The sequence below is a fragment of the Diceros bicornis genome, chromosome 38 (assembly GCF_020826845.1).
Source record: "Diceros bicornis minor isolate mBicDic1 chromosome 38, mDicBic1.mat.cur, whole genome shotgun sequence".
NCBI classification, from domain to species: Eukaryota; Metazoa; Chordata; class Mammalia; order Perissodactyla; family Rhinocerotidae; genus Diceros; species Diceros bicornis.
Genome location: NC_080777.1, coordinates 9,111,028 through 9,127,293, shown reverse-complemented (window position 1 = coordinate 9,127,293; position 16,266 = coordinate 9,111,028). Strand labels below are relative to the sequence as shown.

At 49.4% G+C, this 16,266-nt stretch overlaps 1 protein-coding gene across 1 annotated transcript in view; it reads left to right on the top strand.

The window, feature by feature from the left end:
• The window catches only part of CNIH3 (cornichon family AMPA receptor auxiliary protein 3), a 107,149-nt gene extending 91,439 nt beyond the window's left edge, over positions 1 to 15,710 (top strand). The window contains exons 4-6 of the mRNA XM_058533629.1: positions 4,434 to 4,546; positions 8,903 to 9,046; positions 13,480 to 15,710. Of these exons, the coding sequence (XP_058389612.1) occupies positions 4,434 to 4,546; positions 8,903 to 9,046; positions 13,480 to 13,507 (285 nt within the window). The 3' untranslated portion in view covers positions 13,508 to 15,710. The remainder of the gene's footprint in view (positions 1 to 4,433; positions 4,547 to 8,902; positions 9,047 to 13,479) is intronic.
• Positions 15,711 to 16,266: the final 556 nt, after the last annotated feature.

Here is a 16,266-nt window from a genome sequence, read left to right as displayed (position 1 = left end):
TTACGTTTTTCTCCCGTAATAGGTAAAGGTTAGCAGTCAGCTGCAAATCATCTGTGGGCTAAAGCAGCAAATGAATGGATACATGAATGAATGAGAAGATGCATAAAGAGAAATAAAATATTTTGAACACAAATAAAATAAAATTCTTGGAAAAACAAAGTTAAGGATGAAGGCTTAGAGCTGAGCTGAGTGTGGCATAGAGAGGGAAGAGGAGGGGGCTGCTCTATTGGACGGAGGGAGCATGTGCACAGGGACAGAAACCTGCCAGAAGGTTCTTGCACCAGCCTTGGGAGGAGGTGCAGGGGCTCCGACCAGTAGAGGGCAGTGGAAATAAAAAGGAAAGAACAGATGCAAGTGACTGTGAAGAAGAAATGGCAAGATTTGGAAACAGACTGATGTGGAGAGGGATGAGACAGAGGAGTCAGAGATGGCTCTCGCTAGCAGAAATTGGAAATTTAGCAGATAAAGTTTGCAGGTTCTGGGAGGAACATGAGTTTTCAGCAGGCGGTGGTTGTGGAACGTCTGGATAGACAAGTCTGCAGGAAATGGAGATGGAGGACTAGAATCTGGGCAGCAAGTCAGGACAGGTGGTCCTCACCAGAGGCCACATGCATCCTCTCAGAAGTGATGGAAGAAGCTAGGGAGTGGGTGAAGTCTTGGAGGTCTTCACTGACAAGCATGCGAGCTTTGCTAGCGTGCTTCGAGAATTGCTCCTGACCTTTGACCTCTGGCATGCATCAGAGCAGGGGGATGGCGGGAGGAGGGGGTGTTGTCATCATACTGTCGTGACAGGTCCCAGCCCTTCAGTTTATGATGGGGGCATGCAAAGGCTCCAGCACTGGGAGATGAGAAAGCTGGGTCCTTGCGGGAGGGGAATAAAACTGATGTTTATCCAGCCCTTGGCTCATGTCAGGCCTGGCCTGAATGCCATTCAGTGGCGAATGAGTGGGTCTGTAGGTGGGCTCGTGCAGGACCCACCCTGGGCACTGCCTGCCTTCTCTCTGCTTTGTTCTCTTGGTTCCTCTTCCTGGAATGCAGACGTCCCACTTCCTCATGTGGTTATGTTTTACTCAACCTTTCTAACCTCCCTTGATTCGCCTGGATCACAGAACCTTCTGTGAGTCCCTCTGGTTGGAATGAATTGCAGCCTTTCAGCAATCCCACAATCCCTGTATTGAGACTGCTTATTTCGTATTTATAACTCTATAATGCAGGGAATAATAAGACATGGGAATTCAATAGACTGTGGCCTGCGTGAAACAGTTCCTCTGTTTGTTGTGTGAAAGAATCAGATTGGCATCATTCGACGGCTTCTCTTGTGAATAAACAATGTTTCCCAGCGCTAAGGGATGACTCAGGGTGGTGGGGGCATGGTCGGAGCATCACTCAGTGTGTCTGTAGTTTGCCTGGTAGATTCAGGGGTGTCTTTATAAAACAGTTAGACAAGCTCAGGGTTGGGAGGGGACATCCAGTCCAGCTGCCCACACGCGTGAATAAGCATCATGCCTGCCTGGTGGCCATTCGCACCTACGTAAGCACGCCCAGTGCTTGTGAAAGGAAGAACTAGGTGGATGGTCGGGGGAGGATTAAGAGGGATGAACACAATTTTGCTTTTCCCATTGATTACTCATTCTGTATCCGACAAGATTTAACCAAATTATGCTGTCATGGGAAACAACTCCCAAATCACAGTCGCTTAAAACAACCCAAATGTCTTTCTTTCTTGAGCTCTGTGTCCATCCCCGGTTGCTGGGGGGCCTCTCTCTTCGCTTACAGTTTCGGGATGAGGGAGTACCCACCATTGTAAATGGTTTTTGCTGCGTCAGAGGGGAGAGAAAGAGACTCTGGAGCGCTTTGCAAGTAAATCGTCCAGTGTTCTCTCCACGTTGTTTCTGCTCAGAGCCCACGGGCCCCGCCCAACGACTGGCTGCTGAGCGGTGCGGTCTTCCCGTGCTCCCGAGGGCGGAGTGCGGGAGCGTGTGGAGGGCAGCAGTAATGCCCACTGTGCAAATGGCTGGCTGATTTTCATTCGGTCTGGGAGGAATGGATTCCCTACGGCTTCCATGCCGTCACGACAGGGACAGCCTGGGCAAGTAGGAGAGAACCAATGTGTGTATGAGAAGAGCACCAGCGCTCCTAAACGTCTCCCCGGGTGAACTGGAGGAGCCTCTCCCACTTGTGAGCATCCTGCTCAGTGACCGTAAGAGGCATTTGGGAGAAGCCGCCCAGAAGAGTAAGATGAATTCTTCAGCGTTTTTCCCACCCCCACACCAGGCTGGGCACCTCTGGAAGCAGCTGGCCTCTATTAAGCAGTTTTCCTCAGCACGGTGACAGTGACGAATCCTCCGTGCTCAGAAGGTTGCAGCTACCACGATAAATCAAGCCCCGACGAGGGAAGAGGCAGTGGTGATTAATAGTAGGACCTGAAATCCACGCTGTAATCAGTCGGATTTGTCACTGGAGTTGGAGACCGGGGATGGTGCTATCATGGATGATTCAGGCCCAGAGTGGCTGTTTCTGAACATGTTAATTACCTTGGCAGAAGTAGCTGAAACTGATGATTAAAAAATGTAGAGATGTGCATAGCAGAAGTCACAGCCACTGCCTCCGGGGCTGGCATGCCAGGCTCTGGGAATGTGGGCTTTCTCTTTGAATGAATGGGGGGAGGTAGGGTGGTACCTTGGCCAGGTGTGGATGGGGGTGGTAAGGATAACTCTAAGATCCTGTGAGGAGAAATGATAGGGACATACCCCCACCCCCAACAGGTGGTTGAGGCTCATAGGGGCTGGCTGTTCCCAGTTCACCCATGGAGGCCTTTGGAATGATGGCTCTTTTACGCTGATTCCAAGGTTACTGTCTGAGGATTCTAAGGCATGGGTCAATGCAATTCACTCTTCATCTGACTTTATAGAAGATGTCACTTAGTTACAAAATGCGTTTCTTATATGTGTGCCTCTGCAAGCATTTATCTTTAATGTGCGTCTCCCTCTGTATCTGTCATCTGGGGCAGGTAACTCATCTGACTAAAGTGAGAGATGAATGAGACCAAAGTCATGTTCTGTACTACCCAAATGGGACAGGATGAGGCAGTTTATTTTCTACCCAGAGAAATCTTGGTTTGTGACCACAGGATACATCCCTAACACCAGCCAGCCATGCTGCAAACATATGCACTTGGTCAGTTCAATTCATTTCATCACATATTTATTAAGACTCTAAGTGCCAGGTACTGAGCAAAGCACTTTGTAAATGGAGTTGAGAAAAGAATAGAGCTTGGCTAAGACGGCTTATAGAAGAGTGGAGTAGATTCATCCTCCATGATGGATAGGTTATGGAAGGTCCCCCTAGGTGAGCGTCAGAAAGCATGCCGTGGGGCTCAGAGCTGCAGGGTGGGGTGGGCTGGGGTGAGGTTCGGTAGTGGGGGCAGAGCTTTCATTAGGAAGTGGCATTTGAGATGGACCTTGAAGGATGGTTAGAAAGATTTTACTGGGAGGACCAAAACATTCATGATGATCTAAACAATACACAGAGGCTATACACAATACCCCCATACATATATATATATTCCTATATGACTAGAAAAGATGGTGCATTTGCATCTGTGTCTTCAGGTGTTCTTACCACTAGCCTAGGGCCAAATTGTTTCTTTACAATCATTTTGATTTCTATTACAACTTTGATTTCTGTTAAGATGTAAACACCCCTGGGAGGGGTTCACAATCATTTTAAGCTCTTTTTACCCGTGTATTTCTGGGTGGGTAGATTGGGGGTGGGGGAGCTTAGTCTTCCTGCTGGTCACCTTCCGCCGTCTGACCCTTCCTGGCCTAGCCTCGTTTCTTTCCCCTTCCTCCAGAGGCCACACTTTCCCTCTTTTATCATCAAGATGTGTCCTTTCTCTTGGGTTCCTCTTGATCCACCCACCATCAAGCAAACAAAATGCTGTTTCTCAACTTTTTCCTGCCCTCCTATATTTGAAACAAACACACATATTCACTTTAGGTTTGTGAGTTCCTGTAGGAGGATACAGGGGGGCTATAAAGACAAGAGTGATAGACTCGCTAGAAACCCTGTCAGTATTTCTCCTAGCGGGTCCTGCCTCGGGTCAGACATCACAGGGGCTGGACAGCCTCTTCCAGTCTCCCCAGTGGTCATCCATGGGTGACCCCCAGAAGCAAGTGCAGTACTCTGGTAAGTAGAGTGCTGAGGGCCTGTGTCCATTTGGGGTTGAGTATAAAGCATGGCTCCAGTACCATAAAGAGGAGAACTTACCAGAAATGGATTAGTCTTGGGGCAGTGAGTCTGTGCTGCTGTAGGGAGGGCCTTTGTGTCACCAGCATGTTGGAGGCAGTGTCCGGGCAGAAGTCAGCTGCCTTAGAGGTGGGAGTGACTTTTCCTCCCTCTAACTCAGGCCTGTGTCTCTGCTCCCTCTTCAGCTGGTGCTGCCAGAATACTCCATCCACAGCCTCTTCTGCATCATGTTCCTGTGTGCTCAGGAGTGGCTCACCCTGGGGCTGAACGTCCCTCTACTTTTCTATCACTTCTGGAGGTAAGTCTGCCTGGACTGGTCTGTCCTTCCTCTTTTCTGCTTGGGCAGCCTGCCCTCCAGAGAAAACCTTCCCCCAAAAAAACCAGCCACCTGCTGCCTTCCTCTCCTCCCTTCCTTTTGGAGACTTTGTCTCTAGAGCCTTCTTCCGAGCTACTCTCAGACAGCAGTCCAATCAGGCGAGGCCCTTCTTATAGGCTCCAGTAACCACAGCCTCAACTCTTGTAGATCAATGTTAAAAGCATCTACAGCATTATTCACAATGGCCAAAAAGTAGGAACAACCCAAATGTTCATCCACAGATGAATGGATAAACGAAATACGGTATATCTGTACAATGGGATAGTATTTGGTAATAAACAATGAAGCACTGATACATGTTACAACACAGATGAACCTTGAAAAAATGACAAGTGAGAGAAGCCAGTCACAAAAGGCCATTTACGTGAAATGTCCGGAATAGGCAAATCTATAGAGACAGAAAGTAGCTTGGTGGTTGCCAGGGGCTAGAAGGGAGGGGGAGTGGGGAGTGACTGCTAATGGGTATAAGGTTTTCTTTTTAGAGTGATGAAAATGTTCTGAAATTAGATACTGGTTGTGGTTGTACGACTCTTATGAATATGCTGAAAACCACTGAATTGTATACTTTAAAAAGGTAAATTTTTTGGCATATGAATTATATCTTAATTAAAAAGAAGGCACCTACCAGATGGGCTGGCTTTTCTGCAACAGTTCTGATTTTTAATAGTCTATTCCCTGCTAAGATTATGCATCAGATCATGTGATTTGGGCTTTTTGTAAACTATAGTCGCCATATGGATGTAGGAGGCAGGGAATGGGGAATACAAAAGTAGTAAAGAGTGCAATTATGCACATAAACTAACCACCCTTTACCCCTGCTCCCAGAGCTTTGGTCCCCCAAACATTTCGTCATTGTTATTTTACCATAAAATATAGCCTGTATTTAGTCACGTCTAAAGCATCCATCCACTCCTTCGTTTAGCAAACATATGGAACACACACTACATGCCAGACATTGTGGGAATTCCAAGATGAATGTAAGATATCATCTTTCCCTTCGAGGAATATACACCCTAGCGGCAGAGGGAAATGTATTCTTAACAGAAATATGAGGAATGTATGTAGGAGTGTAGAGAAATGAGCATTGAAATTAGGTGGGAAGAGTGACGCTGGAAAATCTGGAAAAGCATATTCCAGGTTGAGGGACTAGCATATGCAAAGGCTCAGAGGTAAGAGAGCACTTGATGTGTTTGGGGAATGGCAGTTGTTCATTGTCTGGATGTAGAGTTCTTGGAGGGATGTGAGCAGAGATGGGGTTGATGGTCAGTGGGGATCAGTAGGGAGGGTCTGAAATGGTTGGATGGGGAATTAATTTATTCTGTTGGGAACGGACAGCTCTCAGAAGCTTTTGAGGAGGAAAATGGCCTTACCTGATCTGGTTTTTAGGAAAGTGACCCTGGCAGCAGTGTGAAGGATGGGTTGGAGGGTGAAATTTTGAGGACGAAATCCGATTAGGAGGTTATGATGAAATTCCAGGTGAAGAGATAATGAAGGCTTGAACTTGGTAGTGGAAGTTGAAATGGAGAGAGAAGGGGAGAATCCGTGGAGGTAAACTGGACATGCCTTTCTGAGAGCAGAGGAGAGAAGAAGTTGCAGGTTTAGGGAGGAAGGAAGATGATTTGGTTGTGTAAGAAAGTCTTGCTTTAAGTTAAGGTAATCCACTAAAATCTGAATTTAGAAGGAAGTCAGATAGAAGCATTGTGGCGTTGAAATGTATTGCATACCCCCTCGGGACTTTCCATGCCTTAGCTCATCCAGTGTCCACAACATGAGTGAGTTGGGCTTCCTTTTGCATTTTTCACACAGGGACACAGTGACTCACAAAGGATAAGTTACCACCCTGAGTCACTCAGCTAGGCCATGGCAGGGCCAGGGTTCAGCCCCACCTCTCTACGGACCACAGTCCACATCCTCGTCACCTGGCATGCCACCCCAGGGGGCTGGCTCTCCTCCCTACAAGAGGAATTTATCCCCGGGTCCCTCAAATAGTGTCCTGTCCACCCAGAGTATCAAAAATGTGGTTAATTTACAAAACTTTGGTTGGTGCTATGCTTCTTAGGGCGGTCGCTCTTCCAGAGGGAGGAAAGGGAGAGGCAGGCCAGGTCCTCACACTTGGCAAGTTTATGCTTATTTAAGAAGAGAGTGATTGCAATCTCCTTGCCAATAGGGACCTTGTCTTACTTCTTTTGCGGCCCTGACAGGGTCTAGCCTAGTTCCCAGCAATTTGTAAGTGCACAGAAAATGAAAGAAAAAGGAATGAGGAGGGAGGGGTCCTTTACAAATCAGAGTCCCTAAACACCCTCTTTCTTTCCTTTCCCCTCCCCCTTCTAGCAGGTCCAGTCCAATGACATTTCTCTTGCAGATAAAGCTCCCTTCTGCCCTAGTTCTCAGTTTGCTTCAATAAAAGTGGAACTGTCTGCCATTTATTTGGTGCCTGTTCTTCACAGATTATTTGCATCCATCACCTCCCATAATCGTCACAACAGCCCTTTGGAGTAGGCAATTTCATCCCATTTTACAGATGAGAAAGTTGAGGCTGAGAGAGGTTAATGACTGACCCGGGGAAGGTCAGTCTGGTGACCCATGAGTGGCAGAGCCCTGGCTCTTTCCATCGAGTGGCTCAGTCCCCTACCCCACCCCTGCCTCCACTTAACGAGGTCACCTGGGAACAAGGCCATAGCTAAGGCAAATAGGTTTTGAAATGTGCTTCTGGGAAGAGGAGAGGTGAGTGGCCTGGAGGGCTATGAATCTGGCTTGTGGCTTCCTCTCAGCATAGTGTCGGTGACAGATCATGTCAGGGCAGTCCTCTGAAGGAGAAGGAGGAGGGAACTGAAATCCTGGCTCTGGGAGGTGCTACATTACAGGGATGTTCTTTACAGCAGTGTGATTAATCTGGGCAGAGCCCACTCCCCTGGGCCTTGCTCACCATCAGTCCAGAACCACAGCCTGTGTCAGCGGCTCAGAGGGCTGTTAATTTGCACCCTGGCCTCCTGATTCCTTTAGCAGACTGACAAAAAGGCAGCCCGCTGAGCGATTTCAGCCAGGCTTTGTTCTTCTGCTTTGAATGAGGTTGTGGCCAACATCCTGGGGCCAGTGTCCTGTTGAGGGCCAGAGGAGGGTCTGTGGACAGCACTCCCCTCCTGCCCCACCACTTCCAAAGGGCTCCGCCCCGGGTCTCACCCGGCCTGAGAGTTGCGCTCCTCCTGAGAACAAGGCTAGTTCACGTGGAGCCCACGGGATATCTGAAGCAGGCAGTTTGCTCCAGCCTCCCTCCTCGGTCCTCCTCCCTTCTCCCTCCTCCCTGCCTCCCTCCTCCCCTCCCCTCCTTGCTCCCCTCCCTCCTCACTCCCCCCCTCCTTCCTCCCCTCCCCCTCCTCACTCCCCTCCCTCCTCGCTCTCCCCTCCCTTCCTCCCTCCTCCCCTCCCCCTTCCCTCCATCCTCCCCTCCCCCTCCTCGCTCCCCTCCCTCCTCGCTCCCCCTCCTTCCTCCCCTCCCCCTCCTCACTCCCCTCCCTCCTCGCTCTCCCCTCCCTTCCTCCCTCCTCCCCTCCCCCTCCCTCCTCGCTCCTCCTCCTTCCTCTTCCCTCCCTCCTCCCCTCTCCCCTCCTCCCTCCCCCTCCCTGCTCCCTCTCTCCCTCCTCCCTCCTGCCTCCTCTCTCCCACCTGCTGTTTTTTGCTTACCTAGTTTCCCCCCAGGGCTGCTCTCACCCCGCCATGGCCAATGTTCTTTTTGCTGTTCTGGGGCCCTCTATCGAGAAGAAAAGTACCTGCAAACTACTCCACACTCCAGTGGGAATATGATGTCCCTCCCAGAGTATTCGGGATTTTAAAAGAGGGTCTGGGTGGGGGACAATATTTACCCAAAGTAATGAATGTTTAGGGCAGTTTTGTGGTACAGTGGCATCTACCAGTAGAGACGCGGCTCTCCGTCCACCCACACCTGTGCCCATACTGGTACCCACGTGGACACACACTGCGGACCCCCACTCCCCTGGACGAAGGAGGCTCTTCCTGCTGTCTCTCAGGGCCCACCAGGTGACATGTTTTCCTTCTATCAGAGCAGCTGGTATGTGGTGGATCTGAGTATTTGGAGAGTCACCACCTGTGAGAAGATAGTGTCTGGGCTGTGATGCGGGCAGGGATGCGGGCAGAAGGTAGACAGCTGCTCGGCAGAGATTCCTCAGGGGGAAGTCGGCATCAGGAGGGCTTGGCCCAGACAATGTCAGATGTCCCTTCCAAGCCTCTGAGTCAGTGATGCTGTTTCCTCTTGCCCTGCAGGTATTTCCACTGTCCAGCAGATAGTTCTGAACTAGCCTATGACCCGCCGGTGGTCATGAACGCGGACACCTTGAGTTACTGTCAGAAGGAGGCCTGGTGTAAGCTGGCCTTCTATCTCCTCTCCTTCTTCTACTACCTTTACTGGTGAGTTTCTGCCTCTCCTGGTGGGTTTCACTCCTGCAGCAAATGGAGGGAATTTCAGGCCGGCCTCCTGGTCTTCGGGAGGCGGCCTGTGAGGGTGGGAGTCGTGCCCATCGGGTATGAGCCCAGCTGTCTGACTCGGGTTTGGGAGCAAGGGCTTCTGTGTGAAGGAGTAGGAGGCCTCGCCTGCTGACAGGCGCATCCTTAGGGCCGCACAGCGAAAACACATTCTACCAACACCTCTTAGGACATTCCTGGTGCAGGGCAGTCGGCTTCCCCATAGGGCTCCCGCCTCTAGCAACTCACCTGTGGTCCCAGATGCACAGCCTCATCGCCCTCTCGCCTGTGTGTAAGCATTCTCGGCGACCATAAGAGACCCCCAGCAGCAACCACGATTCACAAAGGAGCATGCTGCATCATTAAATGCTTACACTTATGATTCTCCTAATATTCCATAACACCACTCTAATTAAGTAAAACATGCTGACTTTGCAATTCCATTTCAGGACTCTCCCATCTTTTCACCTCTTTACTCAGAACATCCTAGCTAAGCAGATAGTTATAAACAGCCTGTCTTGTGGTTTGATACTCCAGAGAATGCCTTTTCTGAAAATGTCTCCTCCTCCTTCCTCTTCCTCTTTAGGCTCATTTCTGGGCATCTCACCTGTCACCTCGCTCTCCTGTTGCTACCTGTGGCAGGGCATGGATATCCCCAAGTATTCCCATGTTGTCTCCAGAGTGGCCTGGTTGGCAGTAGCCAAGTGAGGAAGAGGATGGTGGGGGGCATTAGGCTCCAAGGCCACCTCAGGGTTCAAGCTGGACTGGGGCAGGCTGCACAGTGGCTGCATTTTTCCAGCATTTAAAAAGGAGCCAGGGGGCCCGCCCGGTGGCGCAAGCGGTTAAGTGCGCGCGGTTCAGATCCCAGGCGCGCACTGACGCACCGCTTGTCAGGCCATGCTGTGGCGGCATCCCATATAAAGTGGAGGAAGATGGGCACGGATGTTAGCCCAGGGCCGGTCTTGTCAGCAAAAAGAGGAGGATTGGCAGATGTTAGCTCAGGGCTGATCTTCCTCACAAATAAATAAATAAATAAATAAATAAATTTAAAAAAGAGCAAAATAAAAAAGAGAGAGAAAAAAAAAAGAGGGAAAAAAAAAAAAGGAGCCAGACTTTGGGCTAAGATCCTTACGTGTGTTGCTCAGTTTATGAGCTAAATGCTATCACTGCCTACGTATTAACAATGAGGAAACTCAATCTGAGATAATTAGATAATTTTCCCACGGTCACAGCTAATAGTGTCACAGCTGTGAGTCCATCTCAAATCTGATCCCGAAGACTGAGCTTTTAACTGCTGGCTATCTTAGGAAACCCCCAGAAAGGTCTTCATCCAAGTGTGGTCTTTGGACCTCCTGCGTCAGACTCTAGGGGTGAGGAGGGTGTGCTTCTTAAAAATGCACATTCCTGGGCTTTGATCTGCTGATTCAGAATTTCGGGGCTAGGCGTCAGGGATGCTGATGCACACCTGAGGGTAAGACCTGCCGCCCTGGAGATGCTGCTTGGTTCTGCCTCCTCTTCCCTCCACATCCCAGCATCCAGAAGGCTCGGTGGCCCTGGAGGTCTAGCTTCCCCTGGAATAACTCAGCCTTCGAGGGGAGTCCGAGTTATTCTACCACATTCTTCTTGGAGTCAAGGGTTGGTCGAGGCTCCGAGTGACCTCTTCCCTCCTCCTCCTTGATGGAGTGTCCTGGAACATTGCCTGCTTCAACCTATAAGGAGCCTGAGGGTCTATGAATCCTCTCTGGAGATTTTCAAGGTGCCCAGCAGGTTCACCCAAGTCTCTCTGACTCCAGGTCTGAACTCTCTATCAGGCTGGTTCCCGTCCTGGGAAACTCATAGAGGGTGGCCCAACCCCTCATGGGCTTAGCGACTTGACCCTTGGGCTGACATGGAGGTTAGGTTTCTTTGCTGGAATGTGCTCAACCTCTTTCTTTGTGGGGCTGTGACAGCGCCTGCTGCAGAGTCATAGGCTGGTGGCCTGTCCCCAGAGGCAGCATTGTCTCCATTGCCCCTCCTCAAAGCCAGCAGAACAAGGACGGTGCTTTCCCTGGCTCCTGCCCTGTCAGCATGGGGTCTGCCTTGGTCTGGATGGAGACCGAGGCAGGTCAAGCTCCATCATTTCACTTTTGTTGCAGTAACTGCTGGAGCCCAAGGCATTATGGGAGAGAACATAGAAATTCACAGACAGAGAACAGCTCTCTATCTGCGGGGCTGTGGGGGCGGGAGGGGGCGGTGTGGGGGTGGTGTGATTGTTCTGTCACTGATTATGTTCCAGACATTGTTTGACTGTCTGTCCCGGAGTCCTTTAGTTCAGTTTGGCCCCACTGCATGTTACATTCAGTAATTACTTTGTTTCCAGAACAAAATTGGAAACAACTGCTCTTCCTCCCTCACTGGGACCCTGGGTGGCTGCTGGGGTTCCACATTCTTGGTTGAATCTGACCTCTTGGGGCTCTTCAGGGCCCCTCAAAGAGCCTGTTTCTCCCCCTCAGGAGCTCCCAGCCCCTCAGATCCAGAGCTGGTGGAGAGCACAGGACCATCAGCCCAGGCCACTCTCTTAGGGAGGGAAGGGGACTCACGTGTATGGAGAGCTGCGTCTGACCTGAGCACAATGACAGAGACTCAAGTGACAGCAGCTGGGGACCCCACAAAGGTGGGGTCGACATTTTACAGAGGTTCCTGAGGGGTTAAGAAATGTGTCCAAGGTCCTAGCTGATATTTAGCAATTTATCTGCCCCAGAGCCTGGGCTCTTCCTACTATATTGTGCTAACCATCCCACCCCCAGTGCCATCCGCCTTCTCAAGTTGCCTTATGGACCAGATGTTTGCAGATTACATGGGATGGGGACTAGCTAATGCTAATACTGACGGTGACACCAGCTGGTTAGTCCAGTATGAACTCTATCTACCTGCTCACTAGAAAGATCTTTTCAAATCAAGAGTGTAAAGCAGGCTGATCTTACCTCCATGAAGTAGCACCACCCTCCTGCCCAGTTACTCCGGACGGATCTTGCCTGCCTCCTCTCCTGTGTATTTATCTCACTCTCTATTATGTTATTCATGGTTTACTCGGTGGCGGAGACCTCATCTGTTTCATTCACCTGTGTATCTGCACTGGCCTGGCCAGTGCCTGGCACACAGTAGGTGCTCATTAAATCCTTGTTTGTTGTTCAGCCTGGCTGTATGCTCCCTCAAGGCAGGGATGGATGCTGCACACTCTCCATTGTTTCCTAGCACCGATAATGGTGCCTGGCTTGCAGGAGGCACTCAATAAATACTGAGTGAATGAGTGAATGAATGAGTGAATGGAAGTGAGTAAACAGAGGCCTCCCCACTGAAGCTCAGTATTATGCTGGAAAGAGCACGGCTTTGGCGTTGGGATGGGGCTCCTCGCCTTGCTGTCGCTGGCTGTGTGACCTTGAGCAATCCGCTTCTCATCTGACCCCTGACTTCCCCGTGTCGAAGAAGACCCCTCTAGCTCTGGGCCTGACCAGTGATGCTCTGTGAACATGAAGGGTAGCAGCTTCTTAAAGATGAACTTCAGCTGCTTAGGAGAGCTCGCCAGGGCTTCACAGCTGGATAGGGTTAGAAGTGAAACACTTGAGATTCTTTCCCTTGGTTTTGTTTCTTAGATTATCCTTTTATTCTCTCTATAATGTGAAAAGGTGGTTGTTTTCCTTTCTGCCAAATAGACAAAGCGGTATATTTTGGTGTAGAACGTTCCTCGGCCTCGCAGCCCTTTCTAAGAGCCCAGGGGTGCATGACCTCCGTCCGTGGTAGTGTTGAGGCACCACCTTGGGATACATGCTCTTAATGCATCTTTAATGCCTGGATTCTGTTAAAAACAGGAGGGCCAGAGGGTTAGCCAATTAAGAATTCATTTCATTCATGTGCCCAGAGGGCCTGTGTTTACACATCCGCCCCCACAATAGTGATGATGATCATCTCCCCAGCACTAACGCATTATCCAGCAGCATCTGGGAGCCTCTGGACACAGCCGTCACCTAAGCATGTGGCAGCTGGTGGGATAAAGAATCTGCTGCACCCCTCCCCGCCCACCCACTCCGGGGACCTGCCCTGCAATTGCAGAAAAGAGAAATAGCAGCCATAATAATCATCCTGATGAGAATAATAATAGGCACTTAGAGCAATCACATCTTTTATCTAAGGGACACGATATGCTCTCGTCACAAATGTTTAGTCCAATGTTGTGGGAAGCAGTAGGGGGACAGTAGGAGGAGGAGACGAGGTGCGTTAGCGGCAGGAATGAGAAAGAAGCCAGGGGCTCCAGCTTTTGGAAGGTCCCTGTCTTGAGGAGCAGTCGGAGGCTTTCCTGGGCTCCCACTAATGCCTTCTTTTCGTTTTCTTTTTGCATTTAGCATGATCTACACTTTGGTGAGCTCTTAACTCAGAGACCACGCACATCATCAGACACTGGGATGGGAGAGGCCTGAGACTGAGAAGTCCACTTCTGCTGGTGATGGGAGAAGGGACCAGAATGGGACGGCAGACGCTGGGCGAATCGGGAGCTGGAAGCATGCAGCAGCGGGGGTCCCGAGTTAACCGTGCACATATGTTGTGGCCCTCTGTGTCATAGTCTTTGGCGTTCACATCCCACACTCGGGTTGTAGCGAGGGCCTGGGGGAGTGGGTGACAAAACACTCAACTTCTCTGGAGCGAGAATGGCTGCTTCCTGAATCCATTTCCTCGAACGGCTCCCTGCAAGTTCACACTGAGTTCCTGGACTGTGAGAGTGGAGGCTGGAAGATGTCTGCTAAGGAACAGAACACCAGAGTCAAGGCTGAGTCTGTGGGACCCGTTGAAGGCCTCAAGGATGTTGTGGGCTCTTGTGTTTCTTCCAACTGCTGGCCACGCCCTTCACCTCAATGGGAGGGGCTGGAAGGTGTGCAATTTGCTCCAGCTGGACCAACCCTGAGACTGCAGGGGTGTCTGCTTTCGTGCTGTCATCATGACATCATGAGCTGGGTTTGGGGCAGTATGTTGGTAATGAGTTATGTTCAGAGTCACAGGAATGGGGGTGTCCTGGGGAGGGGAGAATCATAGGAAAGATGGTTTTTAAAAATGTTTCCTACATGTTCAAAGTGTTCATTCTTCACCACAACAAGGTATATTCTTCTGCTGCCACTCAAAGCCACCACAGAGTCATTGAAGGCAAATCAATTGGTCAACATGAGTCTTTGAAGCTACCTTCTTTTTAAGGATCCTAAAACAATTCCCAGCCCAGAAAATGCTGGAATGTCTGCTCCAAACTGTGGGCATCCAACAGCCAAGAAGTGAGACAACATAGTTATAGCTTCATTTTATGATGCTGCATCATTTGTACTGTTTAGTTTAATTTGAGGAGATTAGCTTATTCAGAATTTTCCATTTGACATTCTCTCCTTTTTTGGGTAGGAGTCGTGCTGGGGGGCTGTAATAATGACAAGGCGGAGATTTTTATTATGTTTAAATTGAGCACAGTGATTTTGACCTTATTCTCCAAACTTCCCTTCTTTTCTTCTGTTTGACATACGCAGGCTATTTATACATGTTCCCAGTTTCCATCCGAAACTTGTGACTCAGGTTTATGAATGGTATTTGTGTAATGCATCGTGTGCTATGTTTAAAACGCAGCGACAACTCGAGTGTGTCACCTACCTGGCTGTCTCATTTAAACCCATTACAGGCTGGATTCATCTCTGTATGGTTGGTAAACTGATAGGTAGAAAACGCAAAGTTTCAAAAAGGCGTGTTTCTTTTACAAATTCTAGAGAAAAGAAAATGCAGACTTCTACTTTGAGGCAGAAGGTATAAAGCCAGAGGATTTGAGGCAATATTTTGGGGAGCTGGCTTCCCCTTGGCAATCCTCATCTCCCCACTGGGTTTGGGGTTGGAGGGGAGAGTTCCCCTTAGGGCTGGTTGGCCTCATCTCGGACTCCATTCCTGAGAGGACCAGTTACCCTCCTCCAGAGAAACGAGCCCTGGGTTCCAGGCTGCAGACAGCAAATCTAACCCCCCAGCCATCTTGCAAACGCCACTGAACGGAGAGGGTCAGTGGGCCATGTTACTTCTGACCGTGGAGCTGTTTTGTTTGTTATTTTAGATTTTACCTACTTTCTAAAAGGTTTGAAGTGGCTTATAATAGCAGACACAAGTACAGAAAGACTGTTAACATGGAAATAGGAAATTTGAGTTAATCAAGGAGGAGGATACAGAGATACCGACTTCCTGAACAACTGTTTACTGTAATGGAGCTTTCAATTTGATATCCTTTCTCTAGCAATTCACATTTACATAGTCCTTGACAGTTTATGTCTTTCACATCTTCTCATTTGACCCTCCTTACAATCCTATGAAGCTGATACTATTCTTTTTCCCAAGTGAGGAAACTGAGACTCAGAGAGGGTAAGTGACTTACCTATAGTCACGTAGCAGTCACAGACCTACCTTTGAACCAAGTCATCTGACTTTAAAAACCCCATGTCCTTGCCATCACACCTGAAAGCTGGCACAATCGTAGAGTCCCGGTAAGTTTTGATTAGTAGCATTAAAGGAAAGATTTAAAAAATAGAGCTATAGAGGAAGTGCCTGGTTTTCTTGCCCTCTGTGTGCTAGCCTCAGACGTGCTTTACTGAGGGAGGTTCTTCTCTGAGCTGGTCCTCTGGAAGTTTTAAAAGCTGCAAGTGCCTCTGAGGCAGTTCTTATGTTTATGAAAGAGAAACATCAAATATTTCCCACCCACAAGTTGTGCTGGGAAGTAATTCCAGTCATCTGTTGGGATCTTGAGCCGACTTTCAATTCCTGAGAAATGCTATTCATGATGATAAGAATAAGAGTAATGGGGGGTTGGCCCTGCGGTGTAGTGGTTGAGTTCAGTGTGCTCTGTTTCGGCAGCCCGGGGTTTGCGGGTTTGGATCCTGGGCACGGCCCTACACCACTTGTCAACCATGCTGTGGAGGCGTCCCATATACAAAATAGAGGAAGACTGGCACAGATGTTAGCTCAGGGCCAATCTTCCTCAAGCAAAAATAGAGGAAGATTGGCAGAGATCTTAGTTCAGGGCCAATCTTCCTCAGCAAAGAAAAGAAAAGAAAAGAATGAGTAATGAGTACAGTTGATGGAGCCTGTGTGGTGTGCCAGGCTTTATGCCACAATCTCACTCAACC